Raw genomic sequence first — 21,379 nt, 5'->3', positions numbered from 1 at the left:
TATAATACAGCACATTGCTGTATTTCACCTGCTGCTAAATTGTGTCCAATATGCAATAACTTGTGCTTCGTGATGTGCCCTGAGCGTACTTTGGCCCTCGTCCCACGGTGACTCAATTCTCAAACTGCTCTTCAGGGCTTTAACAGCCGCTCTCTCAGCTGAGTGGGTCACAGGGCTGCCTCACCAAGCACAGGGAACTGAGAGCAGTTCCCAAACAGATGAGCTGTACTGTGACAGCAGCAGTGTGAAGACACAGGCTCAGGAAGTCCCAGCACGTGCCTCACTTCTCCGTGCAGGGCTCTCAAGTTCTGCTGTGAAACATGAAGGCAAAAAGAGGATGGGCTGCTTCTTGAGACAAAGGTGAGATGGGTTTGCAGTTGGAGGCTTAAATCGGCTGCTGGACCCACGCTCAGCAGGCACACTGAGGCTTTTTAATTACCATTTCCCCTTGCTTAAAAGCAAAACAATTATGGCTTGGAATATGAGCTACCACAGCTGTTAACTGATGGACAGAGCTCTGCAGTACACTGCCTGCTGAAATGCTGCATCCCAGGTACCACTCAGCATACATCATGCTGCATCTTGAGTACTGCAACTACTTGATACCATCATTCCCTGTTTGCTGAGCTTTCTGTAGATACCCAAGCACCACTTGCTTGTCACCTTAATTAGGCTTATCCTTTTAAAAACACAGAAGCTGACCTGAGTATTTCAAGGGTTGTTTTTAGCACTTTGTATGGTTTCCATCTACATAATAGATTCAGGGCCTCAAACAAAGCTGATGCCAGCCTCCAGCAGCTGCAGGGAGCCTCATGAGGGGCTGCTATCTGCACGGAGCAAGTTCCTCAAACACCAGAGCTTTCCACAGATGAACTCCCGGTGTGCAACACACGGACTGCCCCCTGGCTGGAGTGCTACGTGTCAGACAGAAGCCCAGGCTGTGGGGAGCAGAGACATTTCCAAAGTTTGCTGTAGTGTGGCTGAAGCTCACAGATGCTGGAATGATGGCACTTCAGAATTGGGCCAAAATGAAGTTGTTAATTTGATCCTACAGGAAAGAAGCAATTAAACAGCTCCAACTAAATAAAGCTTATACAGTCCTCTTATCTAAAAAATAACAACTAAGGAAACCAGAAAATTCTGAAAGCTTGTGCTTGTTGTTCTTTTCCCATACCAGTATTTAATGATGGTTGGAAAAGTCTCATTAAGCATGTCCAGTGCATCTATACTCTGTACTCCCACAAGCTGTACTCATCACATGAGCATATGAGCAGTAGGCAAAGAGCTCTCTGAGAGGTGCTGCTGCATATCCTGCAAGTTCAGCAGTAGAGTATTTAGGACATCAATCCTTTTCTAACTATGCAAGAGTTGAACAGTGTTTGCAGGTATGAAATATTTCTGTGATGTGAAGGCTGCAAAATGGTTTGTACTTCCATTCAGGTTTCTTGTAAAACAATGATCAGACCATGAGCCAAAAGATATAAAAGGATCAAAACCAAATATGTAGCTTAGTAATGCAACAAGTCCCACTGCAAACATGAAACAGTGAGCAAAACTGGCATTTCAGACTACACCTATAACATACAGGCTCCAGACTGCTTGCTTTCAGGACAGCATTTTACTTTCTTTATATTTCAGGGCACTGTATATATTCTCAAAGCAGTCTAAGAAAGCTTGTCGACTTCACAACCTTTTGTTCTGCTGCTTCTGCAGTCCCTGGAAGAAGACTGGAAACTGTTATCAGGAACATCAGAAAACACAGCACATGCTACTCTGCCACTCACAGCCTCCCCAGCTGAAGCTACTGAGGTAACATTGGGAAAATGCAGAGGGTCACTGAGAGGATCTGAGCTATACTGACACCAGCAGGAAGGTTTTGGAAGAGAGATCCACAATTGACTTAGAAGAGTGGGCCTTTATCTTTCTACAAAAATTAAAAAACTGCATGTCAATCAAGTGCTAAGAGAGACACTGTGAGCTTTCCCACTGCAGTAATACTTTAACCAGACAAAAAGGGCTTTGAAAATATTTTATTTAAAAAGAAAAAAAAAATCTTCAATAAACAACTATGTCAAACCTATTTCTTTGTTCAACTTCTGAAAGTTACTGCTATTTCAATAGTTAGCAGGGGTAAAAGAAGTTTTCCCTAAGAATGTATTTACATCACAAATCAGGCTGCTGTCGCTTGGCAATTAGTATACAATCATCTTCTCATGGGATGATGGACACCATACCGGTGTGACTTACAGAAGAAATCCAAACAGCTCAGAAGAGTGCAGGTGGAAGACCACTGCCAAAAAGCAGGCGCCAAGAACTTGGTATTTTCCACTGTGAAGAAGGATCTGGTATTTCCCTCTCTGGAGAAGCATCCGTGGAAGAATTTCTCTGCAACAAGGACAGAGTAACTCTCTGAAGTTTTAAAGAATAATGCGATTTAATGCAACTTTCTCTCTGGCATATGTGTTAAAATCATGGGCAGCCTTTCAAGGGTCAGTGTCATGGTGGACAGCTCTAGAGAAAAATATTGCAAGTTCTAAGCGGATGAAATCTTTACAGTTTCCACCACCTCTGTCCAAGGTTTGTTTTTTTGGGTGGGAAACTTCCCAGCACAATTTTAATCAAAACATATCTTACATTTGGCCTGCTCTTGGTGACCGCAGGCCAAAGTGAAGCCAGCCAATACAGAAAATGAAAATAGCTGATATAAAATATGAAAGCTCTAAAACAAACAGCACTTACTCTGATTTCAATTAGCTGAAGCCATTCATTCAGATAGTTAACAAGCCCAAAGGCGTCAGGGATATTGTCCCCTTCTGAGCAGAATTTGAGAAGAACTGCCATGTGGATTCCTTTGGAACAACTGCAACAAAAACAGGCAGGCTTTTCTGTTTCTTTTGCAAATCAAGAACAAATGTATTTGTGTGTTTAGCACAACAGGCTAGATGGTAGATAGTCTGCTTTAAAAGAAGTATTACACTAAAAAGGAAAATGCAGATTCCCATGCATTACACACACACACACCATCCTTATATATTATATATATAAATATATATATATACACACATACACACACGCACACGATTCATTTTTTTTCATTTCATTTTTCCTCCAGACTTGCTTGGTTACATTTCCACACCTAATGTTTGCTTTCTAAACCTTGAAATTATTCTTTCCTTTGCAAGGCAAGAATCCTATGTCATAGAGGGTAACTCGGGGCCTCCTCTACGTGCAGTCTGCAACCAGAGTGTTGGCACTTCTGCCCTAGCGGGGCATTTATACAGAGCCTTCAATACAACCACTTCTTATCCTTCCATGTATTTCAAACAGTGGTTTTGCAGGCTGTTACAATTTCCACTTCTGCCTCCTACCAATGAAGCAAACTTTCCAAGCCCTGTTTGCTATTGCAACGTTCGGGAAAAAGTCATTAAAACCCACAATCAGAGTTGACTTAAGCATATATTCTGCAAAAACATATGGTATGCTGAAGTTTACCCCTTCCTTTGTTAGACCAGGAACGCTACTTCTGGTAAATGGCTTTTACCATGCTGTTGTGTTAGAAGGGTTTTTGGTGGGTTGTTTTTTGTGGGGGAAGTGATACCAACGAGGTGGTCACAAAACAGCGTCAATGTGTTTAAAATGCAGTCCCATGATGTATGTGCTACAACAACTTCAATATTTTTTATCTTTAAAAGTTCAGTTTCCCTTAGCATTCTCGTGTTTTATTCATTCAGGCATGAAGTTTTTGCATGTTTTTGGTTTAGTTTACTTTGATTTCTGCAGTCCTGGGAGGTTTCAGCTTTTGCATTTATGCACTGTTTCCATAGCTGGAGTCAGCACAAAGGTAAGCTCTCTATCAGGAACTCCTGCTGCTGGAGACAGCAGTTTGGATGAGTGACAAAAGCAATAGTTAAGGAAAAAAAAAAAAAACCAAACCAAAGCTGATTTTCCACCTGGCACTTACAAAACAAATCCCTTTTGCAGAACTAATGTGTTTAGTGCAGAGACTGAGCTCTGCTAGCTAAAGTTTGCCACCTGACATGCTTTTGCCACAGTTCCTAATGTGCACACCTTTTAACAACAATGAAGATCTATAAGAACTAATCCATAATAATTTTACTCATGCATTAGAGTTGAAGATCGGCTTGGGCTGGAAGGGACTCAAGGATCATCAAGTTCCAACCTCCCTGCTGCACACAGGGCCACCAACCTCCATAGCTGGTACGAGATCAGGTTGCTCAGGGCTCCATCCAACCTGGCCTTGGACACCTCCAGCTGCCCTGATAGGAAACCTGATATCCTTTATGCCTTTATCTCCATGCAACTCACCTCTCAGTAAACAGCAATTTTGTGATGCCACCTCCAGGAATATGTAGCACTTTTTCTGTATCACTTATTCCAGGGTAAGCTGCTACTTTTTCCATTTCTTTCCATTTCAGTTCCTGCATATGGCCTTCAATCGCTTTCTCAAGAGCTGGTGTAAGTAAGTAGCGCAGCGGTGTCCTAGGAACAAATCAAGAATGTATTCAGTCTGGCAATAAAAGCACTGAAGTTATTACTTGTGACAGAAGGAAGCTGCAAGCATTGAGGACCTCTAGCCTGCAACAAAGAACTGCAATATTCCCTTCCTCTCCAAGCTGAAGTTTACGAGTGTGCAGTGACTTCAGGACAATATACACAATTTTCTGCCACAAACACAACTAAGGTATCCTTTTTAGATGCTTTTGTGACTGGCAAATACCAGCTACATAACCACATAAGTAGGAGAACTTTTGCTGCTAAAATAATTTATATATAAAAGGTGACTTTTCTTCCTTCAGATGGGAACAGATTCAGTTAAAGTTAAGGTAAGTATGGACTTCACTGTTACACAGTATTTATAATAGGCTCATGCTACAGCAACCCCCAGACTTCAACAAGCTGTTTTTCTGCATGTGTTATTCTCTGCCTTTAGTGACTCTGGTGTCAGAGCTGTGGCGCTCATGTTCCCCTTCACAAAAACAGGAGAAACGGGTACAACTTGTGACTCAGAATGTGCAAAATGAATATCACTCCTTCCCACTCCTCTCCATCTTAGCTGGCCGTTCTTTAGACAGAATGCAAACAGCACTGGGCACTCCATCTGGGAAGCACATAGACCTAAGCCTCCTTTAAGGCTCCACACCTGGATACAGCCTGGAAATCTTGTCACACACTGAAAATCCTCACCATTCAGAATGATCAGTGAAAGGTTAGGAGACTAACTAATATTCTACTAAATCTTAGATGCCTACTCAGTGACCTCAAGCAGCTGGTGGTCCTTGACATTGATTGCAACAGGAAGAAATAAAGAAGTTAAAACTGAGACCGACAGCGCAGGCCAAGCACGATGTCCTTACAGCATATTCTTTGCTCTGGACTTTCAACAGGAGTAAGTTCAGAGACTAGCGCTGTGTAACATGAAACATTTCATACGTTATTAAAACAAGATGTCCTATCTACACAGCAAAGCAAAATAATGAAAAGTACTACAGAAAGAGGGAAAAAAGTCAGACTGCCAAAGAGATCATAAACATTAAATAGATCTTTTAAGGACAAACATACCCGAGGAGCTGTTCGTCATCGCGCTGGTATGCGTGGCTGCTGGACAGAAGAATGAGTCTGGCACATTTGCTGCTTTCCACCCAAGAAAGCAGTGTTTGACAGAATGGCCTGTACTTGTTCTTTATGCAAAGACAGAGGAAAATGAAATAAAAATGTTTTGTGTTGATAAAAAAAACCACCAAAAGAGATGTCATATTTAATGCTCATCTTTGTATAGATTTTTCTTCACATCCCTTAAGCTCACAGGTTCACATTTACTTTCAAAAAGCAGAAGACTGGCAATTTATCTGATTAAAGCTACACACATAATGATTACATTTATTAAGAGCACACGAATAACAACATAAGTGCCATAAGTACCATAGGAAAAAGCTTTAGAACAAGAGGGGACAATGTTTAGATCACATCATATTCTTCCATATTTTGCCAAAAAGCAATAGCAAAAATTAAGCCATTATAACACAAGATACATACAGAAAGGCAAGAACTGTGTGAAGAAAAGAAAAATGGACAAAACTCAGAACATTCTGTATTTTGTTTGAGACTATTAATAACTAAGGACATGTTAACAATAAGATCTAACAATACAGCTGAGTTGTTATGGGGTTTGGAAAAACAAAACTAAACCTCAGCTCTCAGAGAGTACAGAAATCAGCTTTGAGACAAAACTGTATCCATCACAGAAAGTGTTACAGCACTAAGTAGAAAAATGTTTTGCTAGATTTTGGTCTGTTTTAAGAAAATGTTCTCTAGCCTGGCAGATTTACTTCTAGTTGTGCTTCTTTGGTAAGCTTGAGTCATTTTGTAAAACTGACCCAGGATGCCTGAAGCATCTGCCCACAGAACTGCACTACTGACGAATGAGCTCAGAAGAATCAATGGACGCACGTACCTTTATAAAAGGTGATCTGATCTGCAGAACTACAAGTTTCTTTGAAGGCAATGAATACACTACAAGGAGAAATAATGAAGCTTTTTAACAAAAAAATAAATCTGGGCTTAGAAGTATACAGACTTATCTTCTTTACAAACCTGAGGATAACCAGTTATCAAATCCAATTACTGGAAAACCCAATTGCTGTTAAAAATAAACACCTATTTTTGTGCAATGTCTTCACTGGACTTAATTTCACCTGTCACAGATTCAAAAGATTGAATGAAACAGAACATAAGAAGATCTGTCTCTTATGATGATTCAGGAAATTCTTTTGTGCAGCTTTACAAAGATTCTGGCAGATTATTTTGAAATTTCTATGATTTAAGAGCAAAAAAAAGGAAGAAAAAAGAAAGGAAAGAAATGCCATGACTGAGATGGGGCAAAACCCAGTGAATTTAAGGGGGAGAAATAGCACAAAGGGAAAAAGACAAAAATAGGTGAGAAGGGAGAAATCCCTTTCCACACCAGAATGCAGCTTGCATTCCTGCACCTGAACTATGTGCACACTTCATGTTGCTTAGGATTAAAATTGTTGTGAGTTTTGGCTGCCCTGTAACATGGTTGTGAGTCAGCATTTTTTACTGGTTCCATATGTCAAACTGGTTATCAAAAATAAAGTAAGGTCTAAGAGTTTCCTCTGCAAGTCTAAACACATTCTTATTCCTAAGACAGAAACTTATCATTGAAGCTGTTATTACGGACTTTAGTTTAAACAAGTTCCCATAAGCAGAATGTAACAACAAAAAAAGTAAATGCAACCTTGCTTGCACTGCATGCATCCTGCAAACACCATAAGCATTCAGTACACACCTTCAGCATTTATGCTCAGCTCCATAGAGTTCTCTTCTGTTGTTGCATAAGGATTATTCCCCGCCATCGGCACCAGGCAGTCGGTGTAGAAGTAGCCCACTTTAGGCATGCAAAGTGTGGAGATCACTAGATCTATTGCCAGCTGGCCAACGTTTCCCACTGACACTGCTGGCTGAAGTGAAGAAATCAATGAATTACAATGTGTTTTACAGACAATACGCTCTCCAAACAGTGAAGGTTCAAGATATTTCATTTCTGACTAAATGTGATTTCTTTAAGTGACAGCTCATTTTCAGGCAAAGATGGCTATCCCTTAGGTTGGTCACCCAAAATCACACTGGCCACTTCTGTAAATAACCCTGTCTCTCACTGTAAACTTGAACAAGGGTTTTGAAACTTGTCTTCTTCCACCCCCCTTTTTTTGGGGGGGTGGGAACGCAGGGAGACGGGAATGCAGAATTGGTAAGTCACTCTAAAACAAATGCAGAGATCGGCAGACCTCAAGTGACACCTAATGGTAACGTTGATATTACACATTCAACTACAAGTCTCAGCTTGAGCTGTAAGCATGAATGAGGTGTTCTTCACTGCCCTGGTTTCAGCTGAGATGGAGTTAAGTCCCTAATAGCCGGTGTAGCACTGCGTTTTGTCTTTCACATGAGAACAGCGCTGATACCTCGCTGTTGTTGTGGCTGCTACAGAGCAGCACTCACAAAGCCAAGGCCATTTCGGCTCCTTGCGTTGCCCTGCCAGCATGGGGCTGGGGGTCCAAGGAGCTGTGAGGGCAGAACCAGGGCAGCAGAGCCACAGCGGCCCAAGGGACGTCCCACGCCATGTGCTGAGGTGCTCGGCAACACAACTGGGGTGGGGGGGGTTGGCTGGGGGCCGGGTCAGATTGTGGTGAGCAATCGCAGCGTGCTTCACTTCCGTATGTTCCTCTCTCGTCATTGTTTTCCCTTTTCTGCCCTGTTATCAAACTATCAGCCCACACGTTTTACCTTTCTTCTCCCTCACCCCTGAAGGCGTACGTGAGCCCGGGGCTGTGCGGTGCTGCGCTGCCCACAGGGATAGGACAAGGAAGATGGCTTTAAACTGAAAGAGGGAAGATTGCCCAGGGAGCTGCGGGAGCCCCATCCCTGGAGGCGTTCAGAAAGACCGGAGGCGCTCAGACCGCAGCCCCCCGACCTCCACCCCCCCAGCACCACGGGGCAGACCCCGGCAACCACTCACCATGAGCAGCGTGAAGCCCTCGAAATCGGGGCCGCCGCCATCGCAAGACACGAACATACCGGCAAGGCCGCACTCGGAGATGGACGCCGCAAGGCGCGGCTCCGCCCGCTTCCCGCCCCGCCCCGCCCCGCCCCGCCCTCCTCGCGTCGCGGCCGTTGGGGCGGAGCTCCGCGCGCGGCCCCGCTGCCGCCCGCCGCCATGGCGCTGCCGCCCGGGAAGGGTTCGGAGCTGAAGCGGCTCATCCAGCAGCAGCTGCAAAAGGTGAGCTGTCCCGGCCGGCATTTTGCCTCCTTGTTACTGTGGAGCTGAGAGGGGGAGGGAGCGGGCATTGCCTGCTACTGTGCCTTAGAGAACTAAGGAGCTGTCATTCGAAGTTTTTATTTCTTTGTCTCGCTCAGAAGTCAAACGGAAGCGCGTGCATTTGCAGGTGTTTGTGAGGAAGGGGTTTAATGCGTTCAGGTTCATCGTGCTCATAACGCTTTTAATTGGTAGAGCTGCGTTGGGGAGGCGGTGTGACTTCCTCGGCTGGTTCTTAGTTAATCCAAGGATTCGTGGGCACTATGTGCAGAAAGTACTGGCAGACCTACAGAATGCTTCCTTAGTCGCAACTGCTGTCAGGAGCTTCTACGTGTAGCATGTAAGGAGTTCTCTTTCAGATGGATGTCCATGGCAGGATCCGAGAAGTTCTGGCAGAGACAATACGTGAGGAGCTGGCACCTGAGCATCAGCAGCTATCCATGGAAGATATGATAAAAGCCTTGAGACAACGAGGAATCATCGATGACGTTATGAAAGAACTTAAATTTGTCAATGTGAGAACTTTTCCAAGAGTGAAAATACTTTGCTTATTCCTCTTCCTGATGTGGTGTCTTGTCCAAGCTCTAACACGCTAAAAGCATAGAATCACAGAATGGCTTACATTGAAGGGGACCAACCCTGTGCCATGGGCAGGGCTGCCCCCCAGCAGCTCAGCTGCTCAGGGCCCCATCCAATCTGGCCTTGAGCACCTGCAGGGATGGGGCACCACAGCTTACATGGCAGCTGTGCCAGCACCTCACCGCTCTCTGAAAAGAATTCTTCTTTCTATCTCATCTAAATCCATCATATTTTACTTCAAAGCCATTGCCCCTTGTCCTAGCTCTATGCTCCCTGACAAAGTGTACTTCTCCCATTCTCTTGTAGACCTCCTTTATGTAAAGGAAGGTACTATTTCTAATGGTTCAAAAAGGCTGTAGCAACTTGTGTTGTTTTAGGACCAAACTGTGCATGCTATATTTGGTGTAGTGGTAACACTACGCTGTCAGTGTTTACTCAGTTTTTGTTAAGTCTCACGTATTAGCAGCGGGTATACAAGAGGAATAACATTTGATTGGAAAGAAGAATGCATTAAATTTTATAAGACTGTGGGAAAAGTGCTGTTGCCTCACTTAACACCTTAAAAATTCTTTATTGTGATTCCAGGATGTGAATGGAAAGGAGAGGACTTCATCTCCAAAACCATCAACACATTTTGTTGATAGAGAACCACCGGTTTTGAAAAAAAGTATGTTGCTTGTTTGTTTTTATATTTCTGGATTATAGTTTCAATAGAAATGTCAAATGTAGGATTATTGAGTTTGGGATTAATAATCCAATATGAACTGGATTCATTTAAAGCCTCCAAAGGGGAGAAAAAGATGTCTACCCTGCTTATCTAAAGGATGTAAGTTTGTGTGACTGATCCAAATTCAATCTTTATGTGATATTAATGTTTCATTTGTTTTACATTAAGACAGCTTCTGTATATTTTAAAATCACTTTCTCCTAGGGATATATTTTCAAAACCTTTATTATTTCTGTTCTCCTGTTAGTCAGCTGATGTTTAACATGCTTCCTGGGATCTGTTTGTAGTCTCTTCATTTTTGTTGCTACGCTTTACAGCTAACATTGACCCAACACGAAGGTATCTTTACCTTCAGGTTCTGGGTGGAAAAGCTTTTCTGGAACATCTTCAGGAACCAGATCCTCTGCCTGGCCAAATCTGTTCTACTTTTACTCTGTGTCTACATTTCCGAAATCAGCGTTTCCGTTCTAAACCTGTTCCCTGTGCTTGTGAGCCAGATTTCCACGATGGTTTTTTACTTGAAGTTCACAAGGAGAGCCTAGGTAAGGAACATCATGAATTTCAAGCTAATGCTATGTTGTTTCTTTTGTTTTGTTTCATGGGATTTATTTTTGACTTTATTGTTATTCCAAAATAGGTCTGACATTATTTAGCATGTTTCTTTCCTATTTATTACTGTATTTTTGTAGGGAAATTGATGACTGTATTAGGTTTCACTTCTAGATCCTTCTCTGCTCTTACCTAGTCTTTTCCACTCTGAAGTAACTGGCATAGTTCTGAGCACCCTGCTCTGGGTGTCTCTTCTCGAGCAGGGGGTTGGGCCAGCTGACCTCCAGAGGTTCCTTCCAACCTTGAAGGTTTTTGTGAAGGTAGATAGGAATTTGCTACAGGAAAAGGAAAAACTTTACTTTGAGCTTAGTTTGCTATGAGCTGGCAGATACCTGTGGAATAGTCAGTCATTGAACACCTGTATTACCTTTCTGCTGTTGGTGGCTGGGAAATGTGGTGGCAGATGAATGTTACAGGAAGAATTCTGGAATCAATACTGGTGTACAGTAAATAGACCTGAAGCATTCCATGTTTTCAAGAGAATATATGCAGTTATTTTTATGTTGTCATACTTTAAAAATAGTGTTATTTTCAGGAGGACTTGGGATGCTAAACTTGGCTGTTTAATGTTGGTTTAATTATGGCAGGTGATGGGAGTAAAATGGTGGATGCAACCACTATGTTATCTGTATGTGATCCCGTGCATATGGTTCTGATCAGAACTGACACGTATGGTGAGACAACGCTGGTAGCATCCTATTTCTTGGAGTGGAGATCTGTCTTAGCTGCAGAGAACGGCATCACAAATGTTGCTGTTGAACTCCTGGGTGTAGGTAAGAATAAATAAGCGTTTAATGATGAATTAAAATATTGTGTATTAAGTTTGCTTATAAGCTTAGAGTAATATTTATGATTTGGTTTGATTTCAGTTCAACTCATGAAATACTTTAAGGTATCCTTAAGAGGAGTTTATGTAAGAGAGTGAGAGTGATGGTCTGATTTTTGTCTTATCAAATTGTTAAGAATATGTGTCCAGATCACGTGCAATAATGCTCCCTGTATCTGGGAGTCTCTGTTAACTCCAGCATGTGGGTAGACTGTCAAAACAAACATAAATCAACACATGCATCTCCAGGAAAAATAGCATGTCAATGCTCTCAAGTGTAAAATCTAGCTTGTGCTCTGTAGCAGTTGTTGGAGAAAGTGATCTCTGCTGTGCTGCCATGCGTTCCAGTAGCTGGAAGCATGTTTTCTTATAGAAGGGTTGAGTGGCTTTGTTCAGGTGCTGAACTGTTGATACATCTCTATATTTTGCTGTGTCATTTGTCACCGCCACCCTTTTCAACTGTTCCATCCTAAGTATTTGGGATAATATGACTTTAAGTCTAGATCTAGCACTATCATGGTGTATCTTGAGTTCTTACCCCAGTGTTCTGTCAAATCATAGTTGAATCATTTGAGCGTGCATTGTCACAGTCTCTACCAGCTAGATATGCTAGCAGGCCCTTGCTAATTCCAACTCTATCTTCAAAATATTTTTAAGATCAAATGTACTATTTAAATTGTTATTCATTTCCATCATTATTGCATGCTTTTCTTTTTCAGTGAACGTGAATGTAGTATGCTTATTTACTACTATGTTGGCATCATTTTATTCTAACAGTGCTGATTGTTGGCAAAACTTTACAAAGCAATATGACTTTGTATAGACTCTTAGGTACAGAGGTGTTTATTTGTAATAACTTGTTTAATGCTTACATGGGTGATGGGAGGAGTTCTAATCTAATGTTCTAATTTATTTATTGTTAACTTTTTTTTTCTAGAGTAATAGAGTATAAATTTAGATATTCAGGTGCTTTTTCTCCTTTTCTAAATTCTAGCCACTGTACAAAATTCATCAAGAACATGGAAAAGCATGCTGCTATCTCAAATAAACAACCTACTATGTGGTGTTTCTGCTCAGATTGTTTATCACTCCATATCACTGTTGTAATTTATTCTTGCTGTTTGTGGAGTTCAAAATGGCTGAGCATTATGCAACATTAGATTACTTTAAAAATATATATATATATATATATAAATAAATATAAAATGATTGTCTGTATGGCATCTCAGGTCTTGTTAATAAGCTGTGTTGGGTAAAATGAGTTCCACTCTGCTCTGACGACATTAATTTGAGCAGTGAGTTGTACAGTCAGTAAGAATGGACACTTTCACACTGGCTCTTCCAATCTATTTGTAGGTGCCTATTCTAGCATGTATAGAACAGCATTTATCTTGTACGTTCTGATATTGCCTGAAAAGAGACTTTAGAGCTCAGATCCAGTTACCAGCTTCTTCAGCCAGGTTATCTTTTCACTCATTCTTGAGTTGAAAATTTAAGTGAAGATCTTTATGTTGTACATACTTAGAGAAGTTCAGGTTTTGTTTTGTTTTTTTGTGATTGTATGATTAAAACTACTGTTTGTTCCTTCCCTGCTGGAGTTCTGAGAAAAATGAATTTGAAAGCACTGATAGGAATGTATTTTTGTTCAAAGGTACAGAATCTAAGGTTTCTGTTGGTGTTTTGAACGTCAGACTTGAAATGTATCCACCGCTTAGTAAGACACTGTCTCCAGAAATAACAAACACTCAGGTAAGTCATATTCTGGGGGTGAGGGGGTGACCTATTCTTTTATCAGCAGGGGGAATGCTCACTATGCAATTACTTATGTAGATGTAAGGAGTTGTGGGTTTTTTTCCCCACTCGGTTTAAATGCAGTTACCTTGTTTTTAACTACTTTGTTTACGTTGATTATTACTTCACTTGGAATTTTACTATGTTTATTTTTATTGATTACCTATATCAAAATTTTAAGAGGTGCAATAAGTAAGGTACTATCTGAAGGATGCTAAGTGTATTGTATATATTTCCTTGCTCTCTTTTCCCACTTGAAAAAATAATGTCAGTGGTCAGCTATTCTGCTTGAAAAGCCAGTAAGTGGTGGCCCAAAGGTGCTTACAGATATTATTCCATGCTTTGCAAGCTGAGTAATCTTTCTGTACAGACATGCCTCACTGAAGATGAACAATACTTCAGTCAAGCTTGATATATGAGCCTACAAACAAGAAATGTAAATTGAGCTTTACATTCATTAGCTTTTCATTTGAAAATACTTTTCTTTAGCATTGGTTGCATGCTGTCATATTAAACTTCATTTTACATATGCAACAATCATGTGCTACTGTGTATGTATGGGAACTGCTGAGTCATGGCCTGAACCTCTGATTGATCACCTGAGCTGATCCATGAGTCAGCCATGGGAGCACAGTTGAAGGCAATTCAACTGTGCTGCCAGAAGGAGTAGAGCCCAGCTCTATCTCTCTTAGACCTATTTAAGAGCTGACTGCTACTGAGGAAGGATCTCTTCTGGAGATCTGCTCTGCTGGAGTTTTGTAAGTGAGTCCAGGATAGGGGTAAGCTTTCTATCTGTTCTCTCTTTGTTATCATAATCTGCTTTGCCGAACTCTGTTGTTTATTTTGTAATTATAACATCTTAATATTCATTGATTATACACATGTATATTGATTACTTTTTTTTGTTCTTGTTTGGAATTAGTATATATGTGAATGGTTATGTTTATTGTTTTACCTGTAGTTCACTTTGGAACGTCAGAAGATAGCAGAAAAAGAACGTTTATTTCTTGTGTATGCTAAACAGTGGTGGAGAGAATACCTGCAGATTAGGCCTACACACAACTCAAGGCTGGTAAAGATTTTTGCACAGGTTTGTACGTTTTACAGATACACTAATCTGTTCTTCAAGATATTTTTTTAATGTTAAATATATTTTTAAAGTTTGCGTATGTAGATTCTGTATAGATTTATGATGTGGTTACATCCCAGTCAGGGCTGCATGTGACATAGCATGCTGAAAATGAAGTTTTCAAGAGTTGAACTATGTATACTGAAGCTGAAGAGCATGATTCATAAAGAAGGGCTGCTCTAAGCACCCCTGGCGTAGGACGTAGCAAAGCCATTTTAGTCTTTTCCTTGAATAACTCTGAATGGCAAATGCTTAAGTGATCTATATAAGCTATTGCAAACAAGCTTTATAGAATAATAAATAGCTGAGTTACTGGATGTATCGGAGCAGATCCACACAATATTTGAGCACTCTCTGGTCAAGAAAGTAATCTGGCTGGTGAATGTTGCGTGGTAGCTACAGACATGAACAAATCATTGGCTAGTAAGTTACTGTGCATCAGTTGTTCCTTAGTGACTGCCCCTCAGTAGTAGGAATGGTAAGGTATTTTGTGTTTATCATGATAATATATGAATTTAACTTGTAGAGTAGCAATTTTCCTGGTACAGATGATGAAATAACTTCCACAAGCATTCCACACCTACTGTTTGTCTTCAGGGAAGTAAGGTCTTCTGGCTGCACCAGCTGTGTTCAGGAGTAGCGTTAACTTCCACGTAAGGGTGGGGAGGGTTCATCTTGCTGCTGAACACACCTGGCACAGCCAGAATGAAGGCTTCACCAAGGTCTAACAGTAGCTATGGATTGCTCCAGGAAGTTTTAACAGTACTATTTTCTTTTTTTTCCCCCATGTTCAGGATGAAAATGGAGTAAACCGTCCAGTATGTTCATATATCAGACCACTTCGAGCGGGCCGGTTGCTGGACACACCTAGACAGGCAGCACGATTTGTCAGTGTCCTGGGTTATGAAAGAGCTCCTGTCATTGGAGGAGGTGGTGGCAAACAAGAGCAGTGGTGCACACTTCTTGCGTTCATATGTAGAAACAAGGTATGTAAAAACAGTGTTTGCATGACACCTTTGTAATTGGCATGAAGTTAGTAATTTAAAACAGGTTGCAAAAGGTGGACTAAATGCATTTCAGAGAACGCTTAGATGCAAATAGCTTTAAGATCTTTCAAAATAGAGATGGATGTTAAATATTAGACAAGAGGGCTTTTGGACATTGTGTTGAGGGGCATGGTTTAGTGAGAGCTATTGGTGATAGGTGGATGGTTGGACTGGACGGTCTTGTAGGTCTTCTCCAGCCTTGGTGATTCTGTGGAGCCAGCTTACTTTCTTTAGTGCTGTTATTGGAATCCACTTTTCAATGCATCCATTGGACAATGAAGTTGCTTCACTTCTCTAAGATTGTATGTGGCTGTTCAGTGAATCAGTGCTTAATTCTGTACTGGTTGAGGAAGAGCTTTTTGGAAAAAATGACTTTGTAGATGGTGCTAAAATATATTGCATTCAGTTTATGCAAGATAGGGTTTTTCACAAAAAGTTTCCACTTAGTCCAAGGTTTGTATCATATGACTATGATAAGTGAAACAAATCAGGCTCATTCTGGATTAGTATTTTTATGTTGAGTTCATTAAAGTAATACTGATCCCTTTAAATGCTTCTTTGGAGTAATTGGTGCTTTTTATCATCACTGAGATACTCAAAATCCCAGTAATGTGTTTATAATTGAAAGTGGAGGTGCACATGCAAGCAGAGCAGGGCAAGGAGTTTGTTTACTACTTTCCCTCAGTACACACATGTTCAGCAACCTCCAGGAAAGCTGGTCTCATCATGTGTAATGGTTTCTTAAGGAAAAAAAAAAAAGCCATCACCACAAACATTCTCTTTTCCTCTTTCTTCACCCCAGCTTTTATTGCTGAACACTGTGCCATGTGGCATGGGACATCCCTTTGGAGGCAGTCTGGGTCAGCTGTCCTGTTTCTGTCCTCTCAGCTCCTTGTGCCCCAGAGCCCCTTGCTGGCAAGGCAGCATGAAAAGCTGATATATCCTGGACTCTGTGTAAACACTGCTCTGCAACACCTAAACTTGTTGAAATGTACTTACTTTGATACTTCCTTTGTAGATTATATTAGAAGATTATGCTATTTATCTAATGAATGTTGTGATTTGTATTAGGGAGGCTTTGTTGCATGTGGAATTTTTTTTTTTACAGCTAACATTTTGTAAGGAATGTAAGAGGAAAAATTAGACATCATCAATTTATTGCTACTAATCTCCTAATGTGAGGAAAACTTCATTCTCGTTGACAGGAAATGCAGTGAGACATGACTTTCAGCTGTTTAATAGCTTAGTAGCGAAATTCTTGAGAGATCCTGTTTTATGTTTGTAGTGGAAATGCTAAGTCATGGTCTGGACCAGTGATTGAACACCAGGTGCGAAGGCAGGGCCAACCCAGGGGAGCTCAGGTACATGCAGTGCCCCTGAGTGACTGGAAGGGATGGAACCAGGGTCTTTCCCAGACCTCATTTAAGGGTTGGCAATGGAGGTGAGGGTATCTCTTGCTGGAGATCCCTTCCTTTCTGACGCCTTCCAAAGGTAAGCAGCTGCTCTTTCTGCATCTGTGGCTGCTGCATTTGGGCTCGTTCTCTTTCGCTGTAGACAGAGGCTTTGCTACTCTGCTATTATCATTATAGCATTACAGTATTTTTCTGAACATTGACAGTACATTTAAGGTAGTAAAGTTACAGAAGTTCTGTATTTCATTTAGTGGCTAAGTTTCCGAACTTAGAATATCTGACACTACCTCAGGTATCTTACAAGGGTATGGCAGTTAGTTTGGTCTTCCTAGATGGATAGGTCCTGGTTTGGGCTTGCTTTTTGTAGTATGTGCATAGATCTTATTTTTCTGCTGTACTCTTTTTACAGTGTTGAAAGTTGTAGAGGCCTGATATTCTTTGATATAGTGCATATAAAAAATAGACTCCAAGATCCTTGAGTTCGTAAACCTTAAAGTCCTGACTTCTGATGTATGCTTTAGGTAAACGGGAGGGAAACATGACTTGCTAGATTATAACTGGAGAAATACTATTTTTTTTCCTAATGTTTTTCGCTATGCCTGATAGTTAAATGAACTTACAGACGCTTACTATCTAGGGTGACTGTGAAGATCATGCTAACCTTCTGTGCAGTCTTCTTCTTGGCTATGGATTGGAAGCCTTTGTGTGTGTAGGAACAAAAGCAAAAGGAGTCCCCCACACGTGGGTAATGACTTGTGGAACCGATGGAACGATTACTTTTTGGGAAAGCTTAACAGGACATAGGTGAGTAAAAAGAAAATAAGAAAATTAAACAATGTGGTTTGAGATTTGTATAGTTCTTCTGGTGTGGTTTTTATTTCTGTGTGTTTGTGTGTTCCTGTTGGTTTTGTGTTGTTACTTTGTGATACTTATCTCCCTGTCTTCTCGTCTATTAAGTATCTAGGAGGCTTTTGTCTGTGAATCTTTGCTCTGTGTACTTCTGCTGCTTGGAGAATAACTGGTTGAGTGTGAGTGAACTAGTTCATAATATACTTTTCTGTGGTTTTAAGCCATATAGGAACTTCTTTGCACTTGAGCATCTGCTCAATTAATTAGTTTACTTTTCTAGATTTAAAGAAGAAAAGTGATTGGTTGTGTGCTGTGCCTCCAAAATGTGTATAATTGCTTTCCTGTAAATCAAGAATGCTATCTGGGTGGGGGTCGGGGGGAGGATGATAACAAATCTGGGTTATGTTTTTAAAAGGAGAAATGACTTCTGTCCTACTGAAATATTTTTAGCCTGACTTAAAATACAGAGATTATTAATAAAAACTTGGATGTTTTTAATCAGGTACATTCACAGACCTATCAACCCTGATGACCCTCCAATAGTTGAACAGCCCAAGCCATTGTATCCTTATCGCACGATAGGTTGTGTCTTCAATCATCAGAAGTTCTACGGAAACTGTCAGCCCTCTGATGCAGTGGAGGTCTGTGTGTTTGACTTACACGATGAGTCTAAATGGAAGCCCATGAGTGCAGAAGCAATAAAATCAGTTTGTTCTCCCGGAACCGCATCTTCAGTTCCCCCTTTTCCTCCTTTGTGTGCTTCTGCGATAGATGCAGCAGTGACGAGCAACGATTTAGAACTGCAACTGAGAATACTTGTCTCAGAACACAGGAAGGTAATCTTTAAAAACTGTCATTGTGCCTTTATTACCTGAACAGACCACGTTTTTACTGTGTACTTGTTTTGAGCAGCTGCTTGTAATGAAAATACTTAGATCTTTGCAGTGTGTTCTCTGTCAGCTTTTGCAGAAATCTGGTGTGTTTAAAATTGAAGCAACTGGAAAAAAAAACACTTGATGACTGTACAGAGCTAGTTTAGCTGTCACACTTAGTATTTGCAGTGGCAGTTCTGCAGTCTCGTGGTCTTATTCCTCCCACCCTGCCATTGGCTCTGTTTTGAGAAGCATGATTTTTAGCTTACAGGCATCTACAGGCTATTTATATGTGCTCTATGAAAGAACTAAGAAGGTAAATTCTGTCAGTGAGCTGAGTGTATCCATCACAATCTTACTTGTTTCTCATTAGAAGCAGGATATCAGCTGTCACAGTTATACTCTGAATGCTTTAGAAAATCAGCAGGGATTTCTGGAAGTTAGTTTCTTAGTCAGGATTTCTCTCCTCTCTCACTCTTATTCCCTTACAACCGCCTCCCTCCCCACCCACCCCTCCCTTACTATCTTTTTCTAATTGTTCTCTTACTACCTAAAGCTCAAACTTAGTGTGGCAAATAATTCTCAGAGTATGAATCTCATCAACTATGGAAGTGGTAGATTTTTCTACTTGTTTGCACTTGTGGAATGGGAGAAGGAAAGCGCGTGTGTGTGCGTGTGCATTCATTCTTTTGGGAACTCTTCCATTGTTTTTTGAAGTGAACTTCCAAGAGACATTAGAAAAACATGAAGTGAATCTTAGTTGATCCTTTCCATATTTCTGCTGTTTCTTTGAGTTAGCACTGTGATCTTACACTTCTTTCAAAGATATTGTAGCCAAAACATCCGGTTTCAGCTCTGCTAGACTTGTTTTAATCTAGTCTGACTTAATTTCTTGGTAAATGTTTGGTATTTTGTTTTTAGCGTTTGATTCTTGATTCTTCTGGTTTGGTGTGTGTATCAGTATGTGTATCTTACTGCTTCACAGGTTCACTTCCATGAATTACAAGTCAAAGATTGTTCATAGATTTTTCTGAATCTATACAGTATCCAAACTTAATAATATCCTCATATTTTTTTCTCTGCATGGTTGTCATCATGCTGTAATTTGCTTCACAGGATCTTGGCCTTTCTACTGTTTGGGATGACCATCTATCCTATCTACTGTCACCTGCATTAGCAGCCTATGAGCTTGAACGTGCAACAGGTATTTCTGCAGGAAATGAGGAGTTTCAGGATGCTGTAAGAAGAGCAGTACCTGATGGTCACACATTTAAGGGGTTTCCAATCCATTTTGTATACAGAAATGCCAGGAGAGCATTTGCCACATGTCTTCGGTAAGACTGAGTATGTACAAATACCAAGTAGTAATGCTTAAATATGAATTGTGGCTTGTTTTGGTAGTGAAGTATTAAAGAAAACCAATTTCCTGAAGTTAGAACTGATAGGAGTGTGTGGCATACATAATGAATGGGTCACAGCGTACAGCTTTTGTGTTGAGTTGGGCAAGTTCAGTGGTGATAGACTTCTAATGGATTAAATTAAAATATGAGGGGAAATTCAGGGAAAATATTTTTTCCCTGAAATACAGTTATCTTAATTTTTTTGCCATTGTTAAAAGTAGCCAATGTAATCTTGTTCTTCTCAACACAACAGCCATTCCACTACAAAACAGTATTTCTTATTTGGTTTAACCTTATTTGGATGCTCCTAGATAGTTGTCAAGCAAGTTTCAAATAATTGTGTAACTGAAAACTTAAAGAACAGCTTGGTGATATTTGTTGTTCTTGTTTTCTGTCACAGGTCTCCTTTTTGTGAAGAAATAATCTGTTGTAGGGGTGACCAGGTGCGACTTGCTGTTCGTGTACGTGTGTTTGCTTACCCTGAATCTGCATGTGCTGTTTGGATCATGTTTGCTTGTAAATATCGCTCTGTCCTCTGAAAAGCAAAATAATTCATACCTCTCCAGATGTGCAAAATAAGGTACTTGCATATGAAATTATGCAGCTGAACAAATATTGTACTTTATATAATGCCACTGATTTTGAATATGGCAGTGTGTTTGTAGCAAAATGAATTGTGTACACAGTAATGATTATATTTATACAAAGAACTTCTATTTTAATAAAAGCTACTTTTAATACTTACAGGAATGTTGGTCAAGTTATTAAAGTGCGTATGAACAATATTGGTTTCTCTTTCACAGTTCTGAATTAATGTGAGAACTAATTTAGAAAACAGTCTGTTTTATCTCTGTGTCAATGATGTCCAGGGTATTCTTTATGAATGAGTGGGAGCCGGACTTACTGAAGTTCATTTATGCTTCTTTTCCATAATGGAAATTTATTTCTCCCTCTTTTGAAGTTAGTGATAGTTTCTAAGGTCAGTCAGATATAGGTAATGCTGTTACTCTGTGAATGCAACAAATTATGATGGCTTTTTGTTTAAAAACCAGACTTGGATGCCTGGACACCTTAATAGCTGTGCTGGGTTTGATTAATGTCTGTCTGGCCTCATCCCTTTTTCCTGACAAGGTAGTAGATGACTGGAAGGACAAAACCCAAACCTGTAGAGGTTGTTCTCTAAACAACTCTATGGGTTTTGACAGTCAAACTTAGTAGGCTTTTGAATTAGAAGTTATTTTGGTTAATAACTAGTCCTGATTTTGTCAGATTTTCATATTCCCAT

The 21,379-nt window shown here is 40.5% G+C and overlaps 2 protein-coding genes across 3 annotated transcripts; one reads left to right on the top strand and one right to left on the bottom strand.

The window, feature by feature from the left end:
• Window positions 1-2,014: 2,014 nt before the first annotated feature.
• Window positions 2,015-8,689, bottom strand: PSMG2 (proteasome assembly chaperone 2). Its single transcript, XM_048939687.1, has 7 exons — window positions 8,558-8,689; window positions 7,328-7,499; window positions 6,473-6,531; window positions 5,581-5,699; window positions 4,327-4,500; window positions 2,740-2,860; window positions 2,015-2,385 (listed from the first exon to the last, which is right to left on the bottom strand). Exons 1-7 carry the CDS (start codon window positions 8,612-8,614, stop codon window positions 2,266-2,268), a joined length of 822 nt encoding a protein of 273 aa, XP_048795644.1. The 5' UTR covers window positions 8,615-8,689; the 3' UTR covers window positions 2,015-2,265.
• Window positions 8,690-8,724: 35 nt separating this feature from the next.
• Window positions 8,725-21,379, top strand: CEP76 (centrosomal protein 76). Of its 2 annotated transcripts, none has more exons than XM_048939685.1 (12): window positions 8,725-8,818; window positions 9,214-9,369; window positions 10,019-10,100; window positions 10,478-10,702; window positions 11,357-11,542; window positions 13,247-13,344; window positions 14,348-14,476; window positions 15,310-15,501; window positions 17,611-17,777; window positions 18,325-18,658; window positions 19,811-20,028; window positions 20,495-21,379. In XM_048939685.1, the coding sequence occupies exons 1-12, from the start codon at window positions 8,756-8,758 to the stop codon at window positions 20,631-20,633; spliced, it is 1,989 nt and encodes a 662-aa protein (XP_048795642.1). In that variant the 5' UTR covers window positions 8,725-8,755; the 3' UTR covers window positions 20,634-21,379. The 2 variants fall into 2 exon arrangements, with proteins under 2 accessions (XP_048795642.1, XP_048795643.1); XM_048939686.1 differs by lacking the exon at window positions 8,725-8,818 and adding an exon at window positions 8,857-8,984.

This window comes from Lagopus muta, chromosome 3, assembly GCF_023343835.1.
Source record: "Lagopus muta isolate bLagMut1 chromosome 3, bLagMut1 primary, whole genome shotgun sequence".
Taxonomy (NCBI): domain Eukaryota; kingdom Metazoa; phylum Chordata; class Aves; order Galliformes; family Phasianidae; genus Lagopus; species Lagopus muta.
The sequence above is the reverse complement of the archived record's forward strand: the minus strand, read 5'-3'. Positions and strand labels throughout refer to the sequence as shown.